The sequence below is a fragment of the Amphibalanus amphitrite genome, unplaced genomic scaffold (genome assembly GCF_019059575.1).
Source record: "Amphibalanus amphitrite isolate SeventyFive unplaced genomic scaffold, NRLGWU_Aamphi_draft 000016F_arrow, whole genome shotgun sequence".
NCBI lineage: Eukaryota > Metazoa > Arthropoda > Thecostraca > Balanomorpha > Balanidae > Amphibalanus > Amphibalanus amphitrite.
The window spans coordinates 1,230,636-1,252,723 of NW_024881512.1; the positions used below are offsets into that span (position 1 = coordinate 1,230,636).

General features: G+C 51.9%; 1 protein-coding gene across 1 annotated transcript in view; it reads left to right on the top strand.

The window, feature by feature from the left end:
- The window catches only part of LOC122386327 (hillarin-like), a 32,915-nt gene that overhangs the window by 5,829 nt on the left and 4,998 nt on the right, over positions 1-22,088 (top strand). The window contains exons 2-9 of the mRNA XM_043375427.1: positions 10,742-10,858; positions 12,871-13,064; positions 14,816-15,050; positions 16,131-16,213; positions 19,494-19,637; positions 19,989-20,107; positions 20,852-20,951; positions 21,404-21,612. Coding sequence (XP_043231362.1) covers positions 10,742-10,858; positions 12,871-13,064; positions 14,816-15,050; positions 16,131-16,213; positions 19,494-19,637; positions 19,989-20,107; positions 20,852-20,951; positions 21,404-21,612 — 1,201 coding nt within the window. The remainder of the gene's footprint in view (positions 1-10,741; positions 10,859-12,870; positions 13,065-14,815; positions 15,051-16,130; positions 16,214-19,493; positions 19,638-19,988; positions 20,108-20,851; positions 20,952-21,403; positions 21,613-22,088) is intronic.

Here is a 22,088-nt window from a genome sequence, read left to right on the forward strand (position 1 = left end):
GGCTAACCTTGAAGATATACGACTTCAAGCTAGTGGCTCCGGCACCAGTAAGCTCATACTCATTACGGTCATTTCAGTTCGAGCCGTGTTTTATGCGCCTCGTGACTTTAGGCGATTCTCATGGGAGTGTGATTTATTATTGTAACTAGGTCACCCTCCCGCGCCTACCGGCGCTAATTGTAATCGTCGTTTGAACATCTATATAGAAATCCCTGCCCGTCCCGTCCATAATGCCCGCTTTTCTCTCTCTCTCTCTCTCTCTCTCTCTCTCTCTCTCTCTCTCTCTCTCTCTCTCTCTCTCTCTCTCTCTCTCTCTCTCTCTCTCTCTCTCTCTCTCTCTCTCTCTCTCTCTCTCTCTCTCTCTCTCTCTCTCTCTCTCTCTCCCTCTCTCTCTCTCTCTCTCTTTCTCTCCCTCTCTCTCTCTCTCTCTCTCTCTCTCTCTCTCTCTCTCTCTCTTTTCCTTTCCCTTTCTCACTCCCTCCCTGCCTCCATCCCTCTTCCCTCCCTCCTCTCCGCTCTCTGACTTTGTCGATCACTGATCCAATCGTATGCTTACTTACCCCTCCCCATCCGTCTCTCTCCCTCCTCTCCCCGTCTCCTTCATCGCACTTCTTCGCTCCCCTCCCTCCCTCCCTCCCTCCCTCCCTCCCCCGCTCGATTTCCTCCCCTTCTCTCCACTCCCTCCCTTCCCCTCCTCTCCCCTCCACTCCAATTCCCTCTTGGTACTGAAAAAAGTACTGGCTAGTGGCTTCTTCCCCGCCCGCGCCGCAAATGCATATACGTTTTTATATCCCAGTTCAAGACGATATACATATATTGGTACGCTCGTAATACTAAACATGATCGCTATTTTTTCAGTATTTTGTGGAATTCTGTAACTAACCTATCCCAAATCTGAGTGACTCGCCCCGACCCTCCCCCGCCTTCCTCCCTCTGCACCTCCCCCCCCCCCCCGGGACCCACCACTCACGATCGGTAATGTTTTCAGTGCTAAAGATATAATTATGCCTGCTCTGTTTCCGTCTCCGTCTTCCCTCTCTGCCTTTGTCTCTGTATCTGTCTCGTCTCGGATTCTATCCCCATCTCCGTCCCAGTTCCCGTCCCAGCTCCCATTCCCGCTCCCGCTCCCGCTCTCTTTCTCCGTCCCCGTGCTCATCCCCCTCCCGCTGACCGCTTCATCTCCGTCTCCGCCTCTGTCTCCGTCTCGTCTCTGTCTCTGTCTATGTCTCTGTATCTGTCTGGTCTCCGATTCCGTCGCCGTCTCCGTCCCCGTTCCCGCGCTCCCGCTCCCGCTCTCTTTGTCTCCGTCTCCGTCCCCGCTCCTGCTGGCCGCTACATCTCCGTCTCCGTCTTCGTCTCCGTCCTGTCCCCGTGCCCTTCCCTGTGCCCTTCCCCGTCCCCACTAAACATAATCGATAATCTTGTCAGTATTTTGTGGAATTCTGTAACCAACCTATCCCAAATCTGGGTACCTCGCCCACCCCCCCCCCCCCCGCCCGCCACTCAGGATCGGTAATGTAGTTATTCGTAGCGGCCAAGTGCTGCAACTAAGCTGTAAGTGCATTTTAAAAACGTCTTTCGGCTCCAACCTCTGTACTTGTTCTCTCACCGACTCAATCATTTGCTCACTTACCCTTCCTTCTCTCCCTCCATCATTTCTTTATCCATCTATCCACCATTTACCTTCCCCCTCCTTCCCATGTCTGTATCATGCCGCATTCCCGCTGTCCGGCAGCGGCCGCTCTGACGGCACCTCAGTTACCGCACCAACCCCTCCGCCCGCTCGCCCCACACTGCGCCGCCGCCGGCCCGTGACTGCGGCCGGTCGGTCACGTGGGGACCGCAGCGACCTCTACGGGGTCGCGACCCTAGCGGCCGGGTACTGCAACTAAAGATGTGCATTTTAAAAACATGTCGGGCTGGAATCGAACCAGCGACCCATTCCATAGAAGTTTACCACTCTACCAACTGAGCTACCATGGACGCACGAATCAGTGCTTTGAATAAGCCATGGTACTCTGCACGGGTTGATGACATGGTCTGGTGCGTATTGCGACGATTTACGGCGAAGTGGTTGGGAGCAAATTTGGTTTTAAATGAAGGTTATACGCCATGTTTCTTGACCAAATTTTCAGAACAAGAGGGCAAAAGCAAGACAGTACGCTGGAATTGGTTGTCCAGCGGTGACATAAACGTTTTATGATCGGCGATCGCCGGTCGTGTGAGCTGACGTCACGCAGACAGTCAGCGCCATCTCTGGAGCGTCGGGCGACATAGTCGAGGGGCCGAGTTTGGCTATTTGGGGGGTGCAAATGCGATTAAAAATGTGCCGCGCACATAGCCACGATCGAGAGCTGTCGATTGGTGGTTGAATCGTGTCTGTAGGTGGTGTGGTTTGGGCGGTTATCGCAAAAAACTGAAACGCTTCACGTATTATTTATTGTCGATGAGAGGGATGGAAGGGAAATTGCTGATCGCACGTACACCTACCAACACGAAGCACAGAGCTTCATATCCATAGATCTTCGTATCTTGTCGTGGCGTTTCTTTTGAGTAAAAGTTAGATGGATATGATTCATTCATGTTTGATGGATTGGCTGAGCCCAGTGAAATTAAGGGGTGTATTTCATTAACTATGAAGACCACGAATCCCACGAATTAACCCTGGATGACATACTGCATGATTGAGCTAATGGATACGGGTTATGTGAGCTGCCGTTCATGACCACCACGGTCATTGCAGTTAGTGTTGTTTTATGAGCAGCACATGGGTACTGTAGCTCGACTCTTAGGCCCCTGTCTTGGCCGTCTCCCCACGGTCTGTAGGTATTCAGTCTCGGATGTCCGGCTGTCTCCTCCAATAATTGCCTGCTTGGTCTGGCTCGTCCGGCCGATTGCTCCAATACCTGTCCGCATTCGGTCATGTGTGTCCGACTGTCTTCTCCGGCCTCCGATACCTACCTGTCTGTATTCGGTATCTTGAGTCCAGCTATCCCCCCCCCCCACTATGTCTGTATTCGGTCTGGTCCATCAGGCTACCGTCAGCTGGCGGCCGGTCGACCCTGTGACGTCATCAGTAAGGCCCGCCGGCCGCGCTGCAGGTCCAAGGCCGTCGGTATGCGGCGGGGCTCCTGGGAGGGTCGTTCACCGCCGCGCCGACCCGCCCAGAGCCGGAATCACATTGACCTGCGCTGGGCATCGATAATGCGGCGGGTTACTCACGGATCCGGTATTTCTGGTGAAGCAGTAGGGCTGTTTAGACTTGGACTTGCGTGCGCGCTCAGCGAACCATCCAGTAGCGCGCTCATACGACCCGCATTTGTCAGAAGCGTGATTCTATTACTCATTACTGCGTCTTGCGCCCGCATGATGCTAATTGTCTGTCTGTTGACCTCAGTTAGCCTTGATGCTAAAATGGTAGTGGTTTGTTATGGATCAACCGCACCGGCACATACTCGTTGATGACACGGTCGGTTTTGCTGCTGAGAACAGTTACCATGTGCCTCACCTTCCTAATATTTGCCCACTCGGTACATGATTGGAGTGAAGGCTGCGTATAAATCGCTACCACAGGCCCACCAACTGAGGTCGCACGTGAAATAGGCGCACCTAAATGCTGCTGCTCGATTGTCCGTGCCTGACGGCCTCTGCTAGGAACATCTGTTAGTCTAGTGACCAGCTGACTTGCTTTGCCCAATGCCCGTGATGTGTCATCGGGTAGCACCTGGCTTCCTGCTAGGATTACCAGCGGTTAAATCCGGCGCTGAAAGTAAACGTTGCTGATCTATAGCGTATACTTACCGACGGACCGCGATACCAGGATGATTGGACGGTGTCATTCAGGTTTCTGTATCGGAAGTGGCAGCCTGGTGCTTTGTGTGTGACGGCGCTTGGCTTACCTATTTATTTCATTGAGGATATGCATGCTGGTGGTTCAGTGATTCAGACTGAGGGTTGGCAACTAAAAAGGTTCACTTACTGGATGTAGGAAATGGTATTAGTTCAGCAATATAAAAACTGAAGGGGCAGAAATAAAAGGCACCATGTAAAAAAGTTGAGTGCTTAGAGGGGGTGTTGGCGGACGGCGGTCACACATTGTCAGTAATAATGATGGACGTTGGCCAATGGACATATCCAACTTATGTATAGCATAATTTATTTATGATAATGTTCGTAGCGGTTATGGCTGGATTAGGTATTTACTGTATGCCTGGCCTATTCAAATACATTAGCCAGAGGGGTGTGGTAATAACTGGTGTAAGCAAATTGACCACGGTCAAAAATGCATTACCAGAATGCACTAAAGCCAACATTTTGGGATGGTCTCGTTCCTAAGTCGGCTAAGAGCTTCGGTCCAGAAAATAAATTTATCGTTGGCATACAGTAAAATACATACCAAACTCGGCCGGTGATAAATTTTCAAGACCTCAGTCCTTACTGATTTTTGAACTCGGCCTTCGGCCTCGTTCAAAAATCCAGTAAGGACCTCGGTCTTGAAAATTTATTTACACCGGCCTCGTTCAGTATTATATATTACGGGAACGGCATTATATTGTTTTTTTTGCGAATCACGTGTTTCTCGGACACTGATTTCGGGAAATGCAACATGATTAATGAACAAAGTAAGGAAAACATGAACCGAAACGCAGCTGATTCCCGGTGTAAGCGCTTGCATGGCAAAAACTGCTTACTTTCAGTGAAGAGAAAACAAAATGTCACAAAGCCTGCCACTTTCCTAGAATAATGGCCAGCTGCTTCTGATCCTATAATACCCACATCGTTAGAACCGATAGTAATCTTGAATCATGTATTTAATTTAGGAATATAATTATTTGGTCTTAGAGGAGGAAGTTAACACATCTGTACTAGTGGTGTCAATCGGAACTTGAATCTTCGGAATTCCGATTTTGTCCAATGTCCTATTCGGAATTTGGTTGGACAATGACAGCAGGCGTTGGACATCATTGGACAATCACTTGCTACACCTCATATCTTTTTTATATAAAGTAATCGTGTTTATCATTGATTGGCGAATATAAAGCACAACTTTCGATATGATTAACATTTTTGAGCTGGTAATAGTACATTAAAAGCAATACAAATAGCAATGTTGAGTGTAAACTATTGCGTAGGTTTCGGTCATCTTTGGACAAATGGCTGGCTTGGACATTTTTGGGCGGACGGTCGACGTAAGTATTGGACACTGGACAGACTTTGGATATACAATATGCATTTTCTGAAACTGACACCACAATCTGTACCGCCTGTGAGGAAGGAATGCATTCAGCCCGCTTTTGAAACCGGATGGATACTTTTCACTCCGCAAGTCATTTGATTCATAACCAAATGGCTGAAACTTCCGACCGAGCGAAGAGCCACTTACCGAAATATCACATTTGCATCTCATCCGCTCTCTATTCATAAGCATCTTCATTTCCTTCGTTGTCTGTGACTTATTTTCTTTCTTTACCACCCCTCCCATCTCTCTCTCTCTCTCTCTCTCTCTCTCTCTCTCTCTCTCTCTCTCTCTCTCTCTCTCTCTCTCTCTCTCTCTCTCTCTCTCTCTCTCTCTCTCTCTCTCTCTCTCCCGCTTCCTCCGTCACTTTCGTCAGGATTTAGTCTCTGCTTCTTCGCGTGTTTTGCTGTCGGCAACAGGAGAAAATAGAGAAGCTGTTCAGTCACCAGAACTGTAATGGCAACTAACGCTGGCAACTCATCTCAGGCTCTTTCTCCATGTTATGGCTTGAGTGAGTTTCACTGTAACTGCAATGACCATTACGTCTTTGTGAAGAAACATAACAGTTTTCCGTATCTTAGCGAACATTTACGTCATGTTTATCATGATATCAGCAGAACTTTTTTCTTATCTCTCCAAAGTCTAAGACCGTATTGGAGTTGTAGCGAAGTGCAAAATATGAACTGTGCATTGTGCAATTCTCCAATGCACACAGTTTCATGTAAATTACACCATAATTGAATGCAACTATTTTCCTTTGATAAGACCAAACTGTGGAGATTTGGTTGCAGAGTTGAGACAATCGATTGCATCAATTTCATCGCTTTGTCTGTAATCCAAAAGGCTACAGAGCATAGTAAATCAGCGGCTACGTATGCAATATTTGCTTGCTTCAATCATGTCACTTCAAGTAGGGGAGAGTGGGGAAAGATGCCCAGGGTTTTACTATGTCATATATTATTCGAAAATGACGATCGGAAAGCAAAAACTTTGAGTTTCAACGGAAGGCAACATCATTTGTCTCCAAAAATATCACACTTTCGTGCCTGAAATATTATAACTTTTTTGCTATTAAGCATTTTCCTGAAGAAGTGAAAGGGGGCATCTTACCCCACAGGGTGGGAAAGACGCCCCCTGGCGTTGGGAAAGATGCCCCCCTGCACTATAAGTGACATAAATGGGCACGTGAATCGCCTGAACGAATCAGTAGTCCATTCGAGCCTGCAGTAGACACCAAACGTCATCGTAAGGGCCCTCAAAAGTAGTCGTAAGGGGCTTCAGAGGTCATCGTTAGGGCCATTATAGTCCAGCGCGGCCAAACAAGCCTCCGTGGTGGCGTTCGGAGACCACTGTGGGGCCCGTATAGGTCTTCATGATGCTTGAGGGCCCTCAAGCCCATCGTGGGGACCTCAGATGCCAGTGCGGCCCGTGGAGCCAACGTGGGAGCCCTCAAAGGATGTCGTAAGGGGCCCTGGAGCCAATAATGGGGCCCACAGAGGCCGTCGTGAGGGCTCTCAGAGTCATGCCGCCCAAAAAGTCGCTGTGTGGGCCGAGAGGCCCGCATGGGGAGCACCCGCCCGTACTGGACTCTCAATAGTCCCAGATCGGCTTTTGTCTCTCATCACAAGTATGTAATGAATGATTTGACGGGCTGCTTGAAGGACAGCCTACGGATTTAGGGGGCGTCTTTCCCCATCAGGACAGGGGGCATCTTACCCCAAGGTACCGAAGTAACATTAAATCAGTACAATTTGTTAGCCATAAAACTACACCCTGAAACAAACTGTTTGGGACACAGTACACGCATGTTAATATATCACGACTAGAACAAGGGACGCAAAAATTATCTATCTTCTTTGATATTTACAATGTTTTGACACCAAAATATTTTTTGAAAGCAGCAAATAAAAAACATGCAATCACCAGCCAGCCGTTGCCCAACTGAGCTTCGCAAATTTTTGTGCAGTTAACAAGGCAGGTTTCCGCTTTACGCTATGAACATTAATTTCCAGGTTCGATTCATTGTTTCGCCGCTAGAGGGGGTGGGGCGTCTTTCCCACCCTGGGCATCTTACCCCACTCTCCCCTAACTATAGCATGGCATTTCTTTTATGCATATTATACCAAATTATACGCATTATAATTCAATGATGTTCAATCATCATTAGTCACTTTGTACCATTACGTCAATGAGTCGTTCCCAGCGGGCCGGGACCGCTCCAGAAGTCGACTCCCGTTGTGTCGTTCTGGCGGCAGCGATAAGTCACTTTCTTCCGGCCGGAACCGAGCCGAAGAACCGTTACCAGCGGAACAGCTGCCGCGGCGGCGTGCGGCGGCGCGCTGGAGACGTGGAGCGGCGCACGGGAGGCTCTGTGACGCAGTGTGACGCACTGGCTGCACCGCTGTGACGGCGTAACGCCACTGCAGCGTGTTATATGTTCAAGCCAGTCCCGGGAGGTTTAACCGGAGCCTAAAGATATCGTTCCGTTCTTCACTAGCCTTATCCCAGTGTGCTGACTGATATCCCGTCTCGCTCCTGTCGTGGCTTCGCTCCCAGTTTTGGCCACGGCGCCAGCTCGGGCCCGGCTCGCCGCGGCTGGTTTGGACACGGTTCGCTGCGCATGGGCAGATACGGGCCTGAAGACGGACGGAGCGGGGCTGGGGGAGGGACCCATTCTTGGTAGCCGGGTGACCCTGTCGACGCCGCTGTACTGTCTACAGTGGGGCGTCCGTTCAAGCTTTGTTACGGTTTCTGTTTTATTACCTACGGCTTAAAGTATTGGTATTCACCTATGCTGTGTTTTGTACCCCTTACGGCGTATAGCTTACTCACTGTGACTATCGTGACAGATAAAACAGCTAAGGTGCCCTGCCTCGCGTGATTCCTTCCACAAAGGGCACATGTGTATTCCGTATATATGTCCGAGGACCATGCTCGCTGTATCCTGATTCCGTGGTCGACTGCGCAGTCACGCCACACCGTCCAACATTGCACCACGGTGAACACAGGCAGGGCGTGCTGGCCGGCCGATCCACGGCGCAGTTCTATACGGCGCACCACTGCAGGCACGGCCGTGCCGCCGCCGTCCGTCACTGCATGTAGTGCACGGGCCGGGCCGGGCCGGTGGCGTCCGTCGTTTCACGGGCCGGCCGCCGGCGTCCCACAGCTCACCGCTGCTTGGACAGCGTGCAATGCACGATGCACACGGCAGGGTGTACGTGACCGCTGTGCACAGACGCCGCGGAGAGCGGAGATACGCCGGTCCTGCTGCTGTAGATACTGTGACGCCATCGGGTCTGCGTGTTCGAACAGAGATAGAAGCTAATATTACCATAGTCTGATAGTTTCGAAACTGAGGGGAAGGAAACTGCGTTGTGCTTCATATCACCATGTTCAGAAGTGGGGAGAAAGTTCGTTTTTGCAGCGGTGTACAAAATAATCCTGCTAGGAACAAAGACTTTACAGCTTTTGCTACGTCCGGCAAACGCTAGCAAAAGCAGCTCCATACTACTCGTATGTACAGCGTTGTGTCGGCTTCAGCTGCGGTGTGAATGGGAGACAGGCTGCAGTAGCGACTGTAGTAGCACCAGCGGCGGCAGTGGCAGGGGAGACTGTGTGTGGTGATGGTGCTGGGACACCCTCAGTCAGGGTGTCGTCACGGAGCTTAGGGGGGGGGGGGGGAGGGGTGCCGCGCCCGCTGGGCAGGGGGTGTCATGGCCTATGTTTATGGCACCGACGCGTCTCCAGCCGGCGGAGCGGGCAGGGGCGCGGTATGACGTTCAAGGCATGATCACTAGAGAAGGGACAGGTACGGAACCGTGACGGCAGGTGAACGGGAAGAGGGGACAAGGTGGTGCCGATGCATAGGGTCATAGAGGGTTCATTGAGAAACTGATCATGTCCAAAAAATATACATTAGCAAACAATTGCGGCCATACGGTATTCAAGGCATTTCCCAGCGGTGCTCTTTAGGGCAGCTTTGACGCTTCATCCGGAGGCGTCACCAACTTTAGCTGCATTTTCCGCATTCTCCCCATTATTGGGCTTAAGTTTCGTGAAAGTTGGGGATAGTCTAGAGGTTCTGGAGAAGATCGTCGCTTTAATAATGATTTCAACTGATTTGAGGGAGGAAAAATGTGTCATGGCTTATGCATGCAAGGTATTAGCACTTCGCATCGCCTGATTGATAGCCAGGAACTCTTTCGCAAGCCCAGTGTGGGGCATAGCGCTCCATGCTTCCAGTTTTCACTGACTCACATGTTTATGTGTAGAATAGGTAGAGGTACCCTACATGATGTATTCCATGTTCCCCTTTTCTTCGGGATCTAACTGGTCATCGATGTCTACATCTTTGTCACATTTGCTAACCCGACTGCTCTTCTTCACTCGTGTGCTTCACGTTACACTTGCAATATTTCTGTTCATTATTCTTCCCCGCCCCGGCGGCCGCGGTCACAGTTCGCGGCCTGCCGGGGTGTCGCGTCACGTCACATTGGGTCACGTTAGGTTATGCACCGTGACACGTCACATTATGTGCCGTGGCGGAGTGTCAAAGTGGTGCATCACGACGGCCATGCTGAGGATGGCTCAGTCTGGTGACCCCGCTGAGCTACTGTAAAGGAGGCGCAGCCATGGATACAGGATCAGTGTCAGCGGAATCGAAGCAGAATGGTAATCCAATTACATAGGATTAACGTAGCGTCACGCGTGTATTTAATTTGAACCATGATTGGCCGAATGGCTACAGCTCCCATTGCTTCGAATGCAATAATCACCAGACCACCTACCAGCCAACCTATACTGTCCCACCGGTAAGCCGTACAGACGGTATAGGCACGGAGCTCGGCGGCGGCTCGGCCGTGTCCGTCCGCCCCCCCCCCCCCCCCCGGCCGCCTTCGTCCGTCACCAGTGCACAGCGGACGGTCACGCTTCGGTAGGGCACTGTGCAACCGCTGATGTCGGCAACAACAGCCCGAGACTCGAGCCGTGGAGACGGTAGATAAAGAGACTAGATAAATAACTGACCGAGATCGTCGGTATGTTAGTCACTGTACTCTCGGATATCTTTTTACCGTTTCATTCAAAACACCATGTAATCACGTGCAATAAGTACCTATCCAAGTAAGGATACACATTACACACAGCTGGTTATTTTGTTTGGTCGTGGTATGTTTTTGCCAGCCTGCCGCCCGGGTGATTCCAGCGCTATGGGTTAGGTTCTTGTGCGTCCGTCTGGACGTGCAGTCTCCAGTACCGGCCCGCGTCTTGTGGAGACTGCAGAGTCGCATAGGCAGCTAACACCAGCGGCGACCCCTACGCCGCCGGGGCGCTAGCCTCCGCGGCGCAGCGGACTGTGGAATGCAGAGCAGTTATGGGCGGCTACTGTTCCGAGATAGCTGGCGTGCTTCTCTGTTCGTCGCGAAATTCGGCAACGGGATGGGGACGACTGAAGCCTAGTCAGCCCGTTTCGTGCCGCTGTACTGACGTTTTTCCTCTTTTTCGCAGGATCAAGCCGAACAAGAGGAACTGGAGAGGATACATCGAGAGGAGGAAGACCGACTTTACCTGAAATTCGCCTCTCAAAGAGAACAAGAGGACCAACGGTTAAAAGAAGAATTCAAGGTATGTTAGCTGTTATGCACCGTCTCGTTACAGTAGCGTTAACGTGCATTAACTGTCACCAGACATGACAGCTTGCTATAATCCATCTCTCAACAGGTTGTCAATTGTTAGACAAGTAGGTAGGTAACTACTTAACTTCATAATCGCCAATTAGAATAGCGGCGACTATAAGAACGACACGTGTCTGCAGCATTCTCTTCACGTCACGCCTGCCTAATGGTTCCTCCTCATTAGACTCAGCACTATTTAAAAGTTTCGACCCCACACGGCTCGTTACCATTCGGCCTGTACCCGTCGGACGTCCCTTATCAGTGTCTCTCTCTGAGGTCTCGGGACCGGTCACCGGGCGCGCGGCGACGCCCGCCGCTCGGTCGGCATACCTCTGTCCTGTGTCCGTCGCCGGCGCGGCTGGCTCTCCAGTGACCCGGTCCGACGGCCCCAGTGTCCGCGCCGGCCGCCTCTCCACACCGAGCCGCGAGCCGCCGCTAACGGGACCGTCAATGGCCGCCTCTCGGTCGGTTCCGCCTGACAGACCAGCCGGCAGGCGGCCACAGGCGGGTGGAGGCGGACACAGGCGGGCACACAGAATGCAGGCGGATATAGGGAGATGGCTGACAGTGTGAGGAGGGCGGACAGGCCGCGCCGAGTCGAGCCGACCTGCCCCGCTGACAGTGGCCACATGGGCGGACCGATGCGCGTGCCTGCGCCTCCGGCACGCGCCGCGCCTCACCGTGTCGAACTGAGGGTGCGGCGCGACTGAGTGAGCTGACCGGTGTACCAAAGCCAGTATACCCCTGGGGACTGGGTCCGAGCGAGGCCCGAGGGTTTCAGCGTGTGGGCTGGCCGATCATAGGAGAGCACGCAGTGCGTGTGGCTCCGAATGGAGCATTGTGACGCTCTAACGGGGTTACCAATAATGGTCTATGATGACCTCACGAGAGTTGAAATCATCAGCCGAAATGATAGAGATGTAAGTACATACACTGCACATTGCGCAGGGAGCATTGTTAGGGGAGCCCGGAGCACGCATTGCTAGAACGAGTTCATCGTAAGGCTAGCCACGCATTCCCAAAGAGCATGTGTGAACCGCAAGAGCGGGAAAACTCCTGAGGGATTGCGTTATTCGTCAGGGTGACCGTGCTAAAAACTGTGTCACCAGTCACCACCCACCGGCGAACCTCGCCAGTAAACACAGCGGACCGTGCCCTGTGACGGTCCGACCCGCCCTCCGCGCAGAGGCCGGGCGGCGGCGGCGGCGGCGGCGGCGGTGGCGCGTGCCCCTGCGTTCGTCCCGGCGACCGCTTCCGCCGCCCATTGTGCCGCCCCCGCCCCCGCCCCCGCCGCCGCCGCCGCCCGGGCGTATTGTCCGACCAGAGTCCGAGCTCTCGCCGGTCCGCTCACCGCACTCCCAACTCTGCCCGACTCGTGTGTGACCAGAGTCAAACGAACGGTCAGAGAGGAGAGAGAGAGATTATAGAAATGGAGAAAATCGCCTCCCGGCCTCTCGCGGGGAGAGCGATGTGCTGATCATCTACTCAAAACGTGAACAGGGGATTTCCAGGGTTGTTAGTCTTTCTAATGGCCTGTTATATGCGATTATATCTGCTGACGATGCTGAATAAATCACTCATCGTAACGATGATAGGTGAGAGGCTGTACACAAAAGCTCTTACTGATATAGTACGAATTCATTTCGACATTTTTGAATGAAACATGCCTTGGGGGCACGTTTTTGAAGAATGTTGGAAGAATCCACAGACATTCGCTCATCTTATCTGCACTTTTCCTCATGGACTTCCTCATATATTCAATGTCTAGACTCTAAAGAGTCTTTCGATGTTTACAGATAATGCCTAAAAACTATATGCTTAATTGTTAACGTACCACGGATGTACTTACTGACTTGGCGGCAGGCGGATAGGTTGATGCTCCTTTTTTTCTCATCACATAATGATATTGCATCGCATTTGATTTGAAGCGTATTGGATTTGAAATCTTGTTCTGATTTACAGGAAGAATGGGAGAAGGAGCTGGAGAAGCTGACGGCCAAGTTCGAGAAGGACATGAGCAAACGAAGAAACAAAGACGATGTCAAGGTTCTTACCGTCAAACACCTGAAGGAAAAGGAAGAATTCGAAAAGAATATGACGATAAAACGCGAGAAGAAAAAAGAATCGATGACAAGAAAACTTTTGGAGCACGAGAGGTAAGTTTTTTAGTTTGATCTTATCGTATCGTAATCGTGTTGTAATCGAAATAAGCTCTAAGCGGTAACTAAGTTCGTTAACGGATCTTGGGTTAAATTTAGTCCGCACGAGCATGTGCCAAGATAGCCGCCGCTGCTTGCCATGTTAAAAATGCATACCTTCGGCGTATTCGAGGAGGAAAACCGGTCTTATAGAGCCGATGTAGGTGCCGCATTCCTTCCCCTGCAGTCGAACGTCCCTTGTCTGAAGTGACCTTGGCGACACGATTTTTGTCACCTTTGACTCGAGTGCCGCAAAAAGGCTTAGTTACGGTAGTTGTATTATGTCACGTCGCATTACGGCGTGGGAATGGAAACTTTGACCTACTGCCTTGAGTGCCTGCTTGTCTGTGAATTTGAGGATAATATCTTGTTTAATGCTGAAGAGGCAATAACTAATCCATTCTTAAAGTGCACAAAAACATGTACCGATCTCGAATTGATCATTCACCCAAGAACCCGTATTCGAGCGATGCCACCCCCGCCCCCCGTAGTACATCATTTTTAACCCGCGCGGGGCTGGGGGGGGGGGTAAATTTTACCCCCCCCCCCTCGCGAATTTTTGCGATATCTCAAAAACGGCGGCGCGCAGCGCCGCCAAACTTTCAGTACCTTTTCTTACATCAATTTGACACGTTCCCTGAAAATTTGAGCGAAATCCGTCGGAAATTTTTTGAGAAATTGGCGTTTTAGTGACGTCATGTTCGCCATTTTCGCCTCAAAAACGGCAAAACTTCAAACGCCGCTAACATCTTCATTTTTAAAGAAATCAAGACGTAACAAAAAAATTTTATGCGTAATTTTACTTTGTCTATCAAATGGCTATCTCAGTTTTTTGAAAATATTCGATTTTGGCCTAAATTTTTTCAAAAAACTGACTTTTTTGGGAAAATTATTATAAAATCCAAAATTTTGAGTCTATCGAAAAACCGGAATATATGTCAGAGAAGTGGTCTATGTGCACCTACATACCAAATTTTAGAAGAATCGGTTCAAAAATGTGGGAGTTATTCAAAATTTTATGACGTCACGACACACAATTTTTTTGAAAAATGACTTTTTTGGAAGTTCTAGACCTCGTACGGAAACAAAAATAGCACCATTCGATTCGTCGTGAAAAACTGCATCAGATAGACACCTTTTTAGGCCTTAACAACCAACTTTAAAATTTGACCTCACTTGACCTGACCTTGACCTGACCTCGACCTGAAATTCATCTAGAGGTGGTCCATATCACTTATTGAGTGTGACTATTGAATTCTATGAGTAAAATGACCCATAAAACATGTGTCGCACATGCCCTTTTCTATATTTTGTTTTTTGGTGACCTGACCTGACCTGACCTTGACCTTGACCTCTGAATGATATTGTATGCAACGAATATTGTCTTGGTAGCCTAAGAACACGTTTTGGGCGATCAGTCTCAGTCCATGACTCCATTCTTCGGTAACTACGGTGCAAGGCCGATACTGTAGAAACTTGCAATTTGTACCCTTGACCTGACCTTGACCTTGACCTCAAACTTAAAATTAAGTACATGTTTTTAGTAGTTCGTGATGAGAGCTTTCGATTGGCGTTTGAATTTTCCAAATCGGACCATTAGTTCGGGAGATAACGGGGGGGGGGGGGTAAAATTTACCCCCCCCCCCAGCCCCGCGCGTTCGGCTGGAGACCCCAGCCCCGCGCGGGTTAACGGGCGCTCATCACCACAGGGCGGCCACGGCGGCGCTGGTCGACAAGCAGAGCAAGGAGATGATGTCGCTCATCAACGAGCGCAAGATCGAGCACCTGATGACGCACCTGGGCGAGGAGCACGTGCAGGACGTGCCGGCCGAGCTGCACGAGTACCCGGCGCAGCCGCCGCCCCCCTCGCCGGCCACCGTCGGCAAAATCGAGATCTACGACGACCCGGAGGTGTTCAGCGAGGTCGACCAGCTGGCCATTCAGGTGGGGAACGGGAATAGAGGGGCGGTGGATGTCCAGATGGGTCTGGGATAGAGGGTACTGCATGTGAGTTGCGTTGGAATTGAAGTTGGATGCCCAGCTTTAAATAGAGGCAGGCAAAAATAGGCGTTTTTATGACAGCTATCGATGCAGTTTTTTTATCAGAAACAGTAAAGGGAATCACCCTTGTAACGTTAACTTTCGTCGTTCAGCTTAGCTCGTAAAACTCGCACCATGCCAGTTCTTACTTGTCTGCGTCATAAAGTAATTTGTGATGCAGTCTTTGCTCGACTATGGCGTATTATTATGATGGTAATTATAACCCAAACAATGGCACGTCTGGTGAAAAGTGCCGCGGAAACACGAGTAATTACATTTAGCGGCGGCGCATTGTTCCGCGCTGATAGGGCGGGCTGCTGTAGTGTCAGTCAGTAGGTATAATGTCACCCGTATTTGGGTCAGGCAGTGTGTCCGATCTCCTAATCCTCCTTCAGGTAGTATGTTGTCGCTGTATCGCCCCTGTGGCGTATGGCACCTCCATTGTAGTCTCCCGTCCACCGGCACGCGATAGGTGAGGTAGCGCCCGACCCGACACCCCCGGATTAATTCACCTTACAGTGGTCCGTCCGATATGGGGCGAGGCATGGGTCGGTCCTACTCCGCCCCCTCCCCCGGGGCTCGGTCGGTCCGTTAGAGCGCTCACAAAAGAAGCTCCTCCGAGTCTCACTGCGCCCTCGGCAGCACCCGCGCCCGTGACGGGAGCACAGCTCAGAGCTCACGAGCGTGCTAATTAATGATCACTCGCGCCGCCGCTATGACATTAACGATGGCAGCGTGGTGACCCGCGGCGACCTAACGTGACCCGCAGTGGCCTGAGATGTCTCTTTGGTGCTGCCAACGACCCCTCAAACACTCTTTAATTAAACAATTAGGGCTTCCCGGGAGGTCCATGACTCTCCCAGTCATATTTAGCGACGCTGAGGCCACCTGATATCACTCCTGCTACTTTCGCAAACGTTACTTTCTAACGACCCGTACCCTTATACAAAGAGCAGTCTCTGATCGACGCTAACTCGCCCTCAGGTGGCTCAAGAGGACCAGAAGACGTTCACCGACCTGATCCGGCAGCTGCTCGGAAACTACGCCTCCGACGTCGAAAAGGCCCGGTACGTTATGATAAGTATGATAAGTTAAAAAAACACAAACATGCATAGCCATGCGATTTGCTGAGTTTTGTGTGATATGTTGAGTGTGATGTCTTTTTGTTCCATTCTCATATGACGCGGGAGCGTAATAGCCACAACTACCTGTGGATGCCCCCCAGATGTTAAATACAATACAATACAATACAACACGGTAGCTTATAGACTTGTCCTCTCCCTCCGGAGCAGGGTGGGCGTATCTCATAAGCTACATACATCTACTTTGATTTGATCCTGCTGTAGGCAATGATATAGGGACAGAGAGAGCTGAGATGACATTGATGGGATGCGAGGAATAGGAGCTGGGAGAGGAGGGGAGGGAGCGGGAGGTATATATAGCGTGCGGAGGTGTCGTGACAGGCGCTACTGCGTGTCGGAGCGCGGCCCCGTGATGCGTGGGCGACCCACGTGCCGTTAGCTGTGGCCCGTAAACACAGCACTCAACAGAGTAGTTTACCGTAATGACGGGCTGGGCCCTGCAGTGGGGAGGGGTGTCACGGGACTGGGGAGGGGCTTGATGACATTGTTTTGCTGTGGATTACCTTTTTACACTGCCGCCGATGTAAATGATAAGTTAGCCATTTTTATTCATATCTGGAACTCTGTCGCTGATGTTCATTGCCCTGTCGTGCGCAGAACGGTGCGACGTCCCGCCTGCCCCTGGCTGCGGGACGAGTCTGTCAGGGAGGTCATGGCGGAGCGGGACGAGGCGCGGCGGGTGTGGGCCGCCTCGGGTTCAGTGACTGACCGTGACGTTTATAGGCGGCTCCGCAACAGAGCAAAGCTTCTTTTATCGCGTGCGCGCAGATCTTACCTGACTGATTCGCTTCAATGCGACGCGAGGCGTTTCTGGAGCCGTCTGAAGCGGTACGGTGCTGACTTGTCTGCGAGAGGCTCCAGAGGCGCACAACCACCCGATGACGACACACTGAGCGCTGACCAGCTCAATCGGCACTTCGCTGGTGTCGGCGCTCGTGTGGCAGCTGAGGCCGTGCGGGCCGTGCAGGGGAGTGAGACCCCCGCAGCTGGCCCGCGACCTCCCCGGGTGTGTTCGAGCGCCTTCACTCTGACTTGTATTACTCTGCCTGACCTGATCTTGACCGTGAGCCGGCTGAGTTCGTCGAGAGCTGTTGGGGTTGACGGCATCCCTATCACTGCTGTCAGGAGCTGTCTCCCTGCAGTCGGTCCGCTCATCCTTCACCTCATCAATTCCTCCATATCCACCAGCACCTTCCCCAACGCATGGAAAGTTGCCATTGTTACCCCCATCCTTAAGTCCGGTGACCCCAACCAGCCAGGCAACTACCGTCCTATTTCCATCCTCCCAGCGCTTTCCAAAATCCTTGAAAAGGTTGTGTGTTCCCAGCTCACTTCCTACCTCGTCACTAACCACATCCTTTCCCCATCCCAATATGCCTATCGCCCATCCCACTCCACCGAAGATGCCATACTCGACATTGTCGAATGGGCGGCTCGCAGGATCGATGACGGTGACGTCGCGGCGGTAACGTCAATCGACCTGAGCAAGGCGTTCGACAGTGTCGATCACTCGGTGCTTCTGAACAAGCTCGAGTGGTATGGCATCTCATCCCGCTGGTTCAGCAGCTACCTCTCCGGCCGTTCCCAACTTGTCCGCTCCTCGACGGCACTCCCACTCTCCCACGGCGTCCCCCAGGGGTCCATCGTGGGTCCCATCCTCTTCCTCACCTTCGTCAACGACCTAACCTGTTTCCTCCCCCATGGCCGCCTCATATCCTACGCGGACGACACCCAAATCTTGGACTCAGCACCCTCCAATCCCACTGACATCCAAGTGCTGAAGTCCCGGGCCGAGGAGAACATCCAGCACCTCCAGCACTGGTTCAGCTTGAATAGTTTGAAAATGAATGGGGAGAAGACCTGTTTCACCCTTTTCGGCACGCAAAATTCAGTTGATAGAGTTGAAGACTTCGCCATTAACGTAAATGATGTAACTATACGGCCAACAAAACATATCAAAGTGCTGGGCGTTCTCCTCGACCAAACCCTGAGCTGGGAGCCACACATATCCTCCATCATCCGCCGGTGCAACGCAATCCTCATATCATTATTCAAAATTCGTCATCACCTATCCCCAGACATCCTTAAAATCCTTGTCCAAACCCATGTCTTCCCCCACCTCCAGTACTGCTCGTCAGTCTGGGGTGGTGCCTCCAAATCCCGCCTGGACCGACTGCAGAAGGTCATACATTTTGCCGCACGACTGGTCTCTGGTCTCCGTAAATTTGACCGCATCACCCCCGCTCTCGGCGCGCTCGGCTGGCCCAACATTGGGGAAGTGATCGCGCGCAGGGACGCAGTGAATGTGCATCGCGCCCTGTATGCCGCTGGTGCCCCTGACTCGCTACGGGCAATGTTTCGCCCACGAGCCGTCGTCTCAGAGAGGGCCACGCGTGCCACCGCTGCGGGCTCGGCGGTGATCGACTTGCCCCGAGTCCGCCTGGCGGTGGCTCGGCGGCAGTTCCCGTACAGAGCCGCGGCGGCTTGGAACGGGCTGCCGCGAGAGGTGACGGGGACCGCCTCCGGGGCACAGCTGATGCGGTTCTTCCGATAGAGATATGTCGCCACCGAGTGTTTTTTTTTTTAGTACTATTGTACATTTTGTGTGTCTTTTACTATGATGATTTTTATGACTTAGGTACTCTCATATTGCTTGTACTGACTGGGCCGTAATAGCCACCTGTGGATCAGCCCTAATAAACGATTTACGATTTACGATTTACGATTACCGAGGTTAAGATGCACTGTGTTACAGAGTTTTTTGCCAATATTAGCCACTCCGCCAAGTCAATAGTCATCGGCCATTAAATCCATATCAATGTCGGCCATCTAAAGCTACGTCAGCCACGTTTGGCGTTGAACACGGCATCAAAGTCGTAATTTCACGCCACATTTGGTAGTATTGAGATGTTCTTGTCAGCGCTCTTCCGTGAGAAACAGAGCTCGTATGTGTTCTCAGCTCTTCTTTAGTTCTGCTACATGATCCATCAAAGCGCTGACCGATATCGCGTGATCCATTATGTTCAGAGTCTAGATCGGACCTTGATCTCTGGCACACGGAGTAGCCGTTATACAGATCACTTTTAGCATCGTAGGACCTACCTAATTTATCGCTCAGAGACATGAACATCATGTCAACGGAAGCACTGACTCACTCATGATCTAATTCTATCAACTTCCTCATGATCTGCCGCCGTCTTTTCAGTACCATTTTCCGCTGGATCACGGTGAAGAACCTGAACCAGATGAACTTTGAGGACGGGGTGCGCACGGACACGCCGATGGGCCTGCTGCGCGGCATCAAGTACGGCACCGAGAGCTACCACGTCCTCTTCAAGCGACTCTGCAGGTGGGCATGGACGTTTTCTTGTCTCCAAACTTGGGTCTGTTTGAGACGCAGAGGGTTCGTAAAGGGATAGTTGTTGCATAGATATTTAACGTTGTCTTCGTTACAAATGAAACTAGAAATAGGAATGTAGTGACGTCATAACCATTTACGACCCGTCATCGTACTTCCAATAAATGTCTTCCCATAAACCGGGCCGATGTTCTTCACTGTGCCCGGTGCATTCCGACAATCCATAAACCGCAGAGCTCTCCGCTGCATAACCGGCTGAGCCGGCGGCCCGCCCCGCTCTCAGCGCCTCAGCTGATCCCTGACCTCTGACCTGTGACCCCTGACCTCTGACCCCGCCCGCAGCTACGCCGGCCTCCACTGCGTGGTCATCAAGGGCTACAGCAAGTCGGCCGGCTACCAGCCCGGAGTGAAGTTCGAGGACAACCGCTTCAGGAACTCGTGGAACGCCGTCTACGTGGCCGGTGGGTGACACGTGCACACGTGGCCGAGAAAACACGTGCTGTGCACACGTGGAAATGAAAAGTGTTCACGTGGAAAGGAAGGGTTGTTTCTCGGGGATATTCTGCCTGTTGAATAAGCTAGTGGTCGTGTCGTGATGGAAAGGTGGAGTCTCAGTGGGAGTTTCGACAGGACATGAGTCGGGTGAATGAAATAGAGACCATCGATTCCGCATTATTGCTGGCAGCGTGCAACAGTAACTGCAGAGTTGGGCTGACTGGCACGGAGAGATGGCTCGAAGAAGTGACAGCTCGCTGCTGGCAGGCCGGTGAAGGGGTGGGAACGGGCGGCGGTGGTCTGTGAGCTCCCTGCCCGTTTATCGCGTGTGTGGCCACAAGGCCGCTGGCCGTTTGAAGTGACGGTGTCACTACCAGCGATAGTGGGCCGTACCGGACCCGCCGCGGCTGTCCGGCCAGTTTTTAGGCGGCCGACACCACTGACTGAATTCCAGCCGCAGTCCGGTTGTGGCGCACGATAAAAACTCGCCAGCATCTTGTGCCAATGATGTCATAGGTCCAATTAATCAGATAACGGCAGCCCGTACGGTGAGGTGACATTCAGCCAGCTGTGTGGTCAGCCGATGTAGCTATTCATGAAATGTATTACCCGGACCACCGGAGCTCTCATACACCGTTGGTCGATCTGCGTAGTTTTAAAACAGAGCCATGACTGTGACGAACCTTGTGTAACCTTACGTTGTCCCACAGGCGCCTGGCGTTTCGTGCAGTGCAACTGGGGAGCGCGGCATCTCGTGAACGCCAAGGAGGTCCCCAAGCCGGGCAACAAGAACAAGTCGGACAGTCTGCGGTGAGTGACCGGCCGTCCGGGGGAGAGGTGCGGCGCCTCTCCCGGTTAGGTAAACGGACGGGGTGAATCACGGGTCGAGTTAGGTGTGAGTCACTGACCTAGTGGGTGGCGGATGATGGGAATCGTCCCTAAACGGAGGAAGACTTGGGGTTCCGGGTAAGTCGCATTAGGCAATGTTTACCTTTTGCCTGAAGTATGACTTGCTTGGTGATTAAAATGTCGTGACTTCGATCGATCTTCTCCGCTTAGTTTAGCTCTCGGGAAAAGACGCATGAGATGCGAACAGCTCCTTCATGCGTTCACGGAATAATCTTTATCGATATAGTAATAATGCGGCTGCCTAAAACAGTGTTGTAGGCCTCGAGGTTGCAGCCGACATGGATGAGTCTGCCCCTCCACCGAGAGTTTGTCTATCCCTCCACTGACCGTGTTTGTCCCTCCCTCTTTCCCAGGTACGAGTACGACGACCACTACTTCCTGACGGACTCGAAGGAGTTCATCTACGAGTTTTTCCCGCTGCAGCCCGAGTGGCAGCTGCTCCGTCACCCCATCACCCTGCAGGAGTTCGAGGAGCTGCCGTTCGTCCGCTCGCTCTTCTTCCGATACGGACTGTGCTTCCCGGACGAGGATACCAAGGCAGTCATGCACACCGACTCCACAGGTTCGGGGTGACTGGTGGAGAGGGTACTTTGGTGGTAAAAGGCAGTGAGATTTGCTGACTTGAGAAAGGACAGTCAGGACAAAGTTAACTCGAGCTCGAGCCACTCTTGTGTTCAGTTTCCATAGGTAGTGATCTGATCTCGGTATTGGGGGGGGGAGGGGTGTGGATTTGAGACATGCCATACGACGTCTTGGTGCCGACTCTGCTAAACCATTTGCATATAGCCGTGGCATTGGACCACAGTACACGGCACAGCTGTGCTCCCCAAGCATCAAGTCGTATATCTCGGCCGAGACCTGTATAGTGTATACAGCTGTGACAGTGACAGTGGCAGCTGCCATTTTGGTCTGGGACATTGGAGAGGTCAGAGGGTGCCCCGTGGCATACACTTACAACACGTGCACCGGGGCCAAAATTTCATTTTCTTTCTCACAAACGTTCGGAGCTGATATGCTGCTGTTTCCGTGCCCCTTATT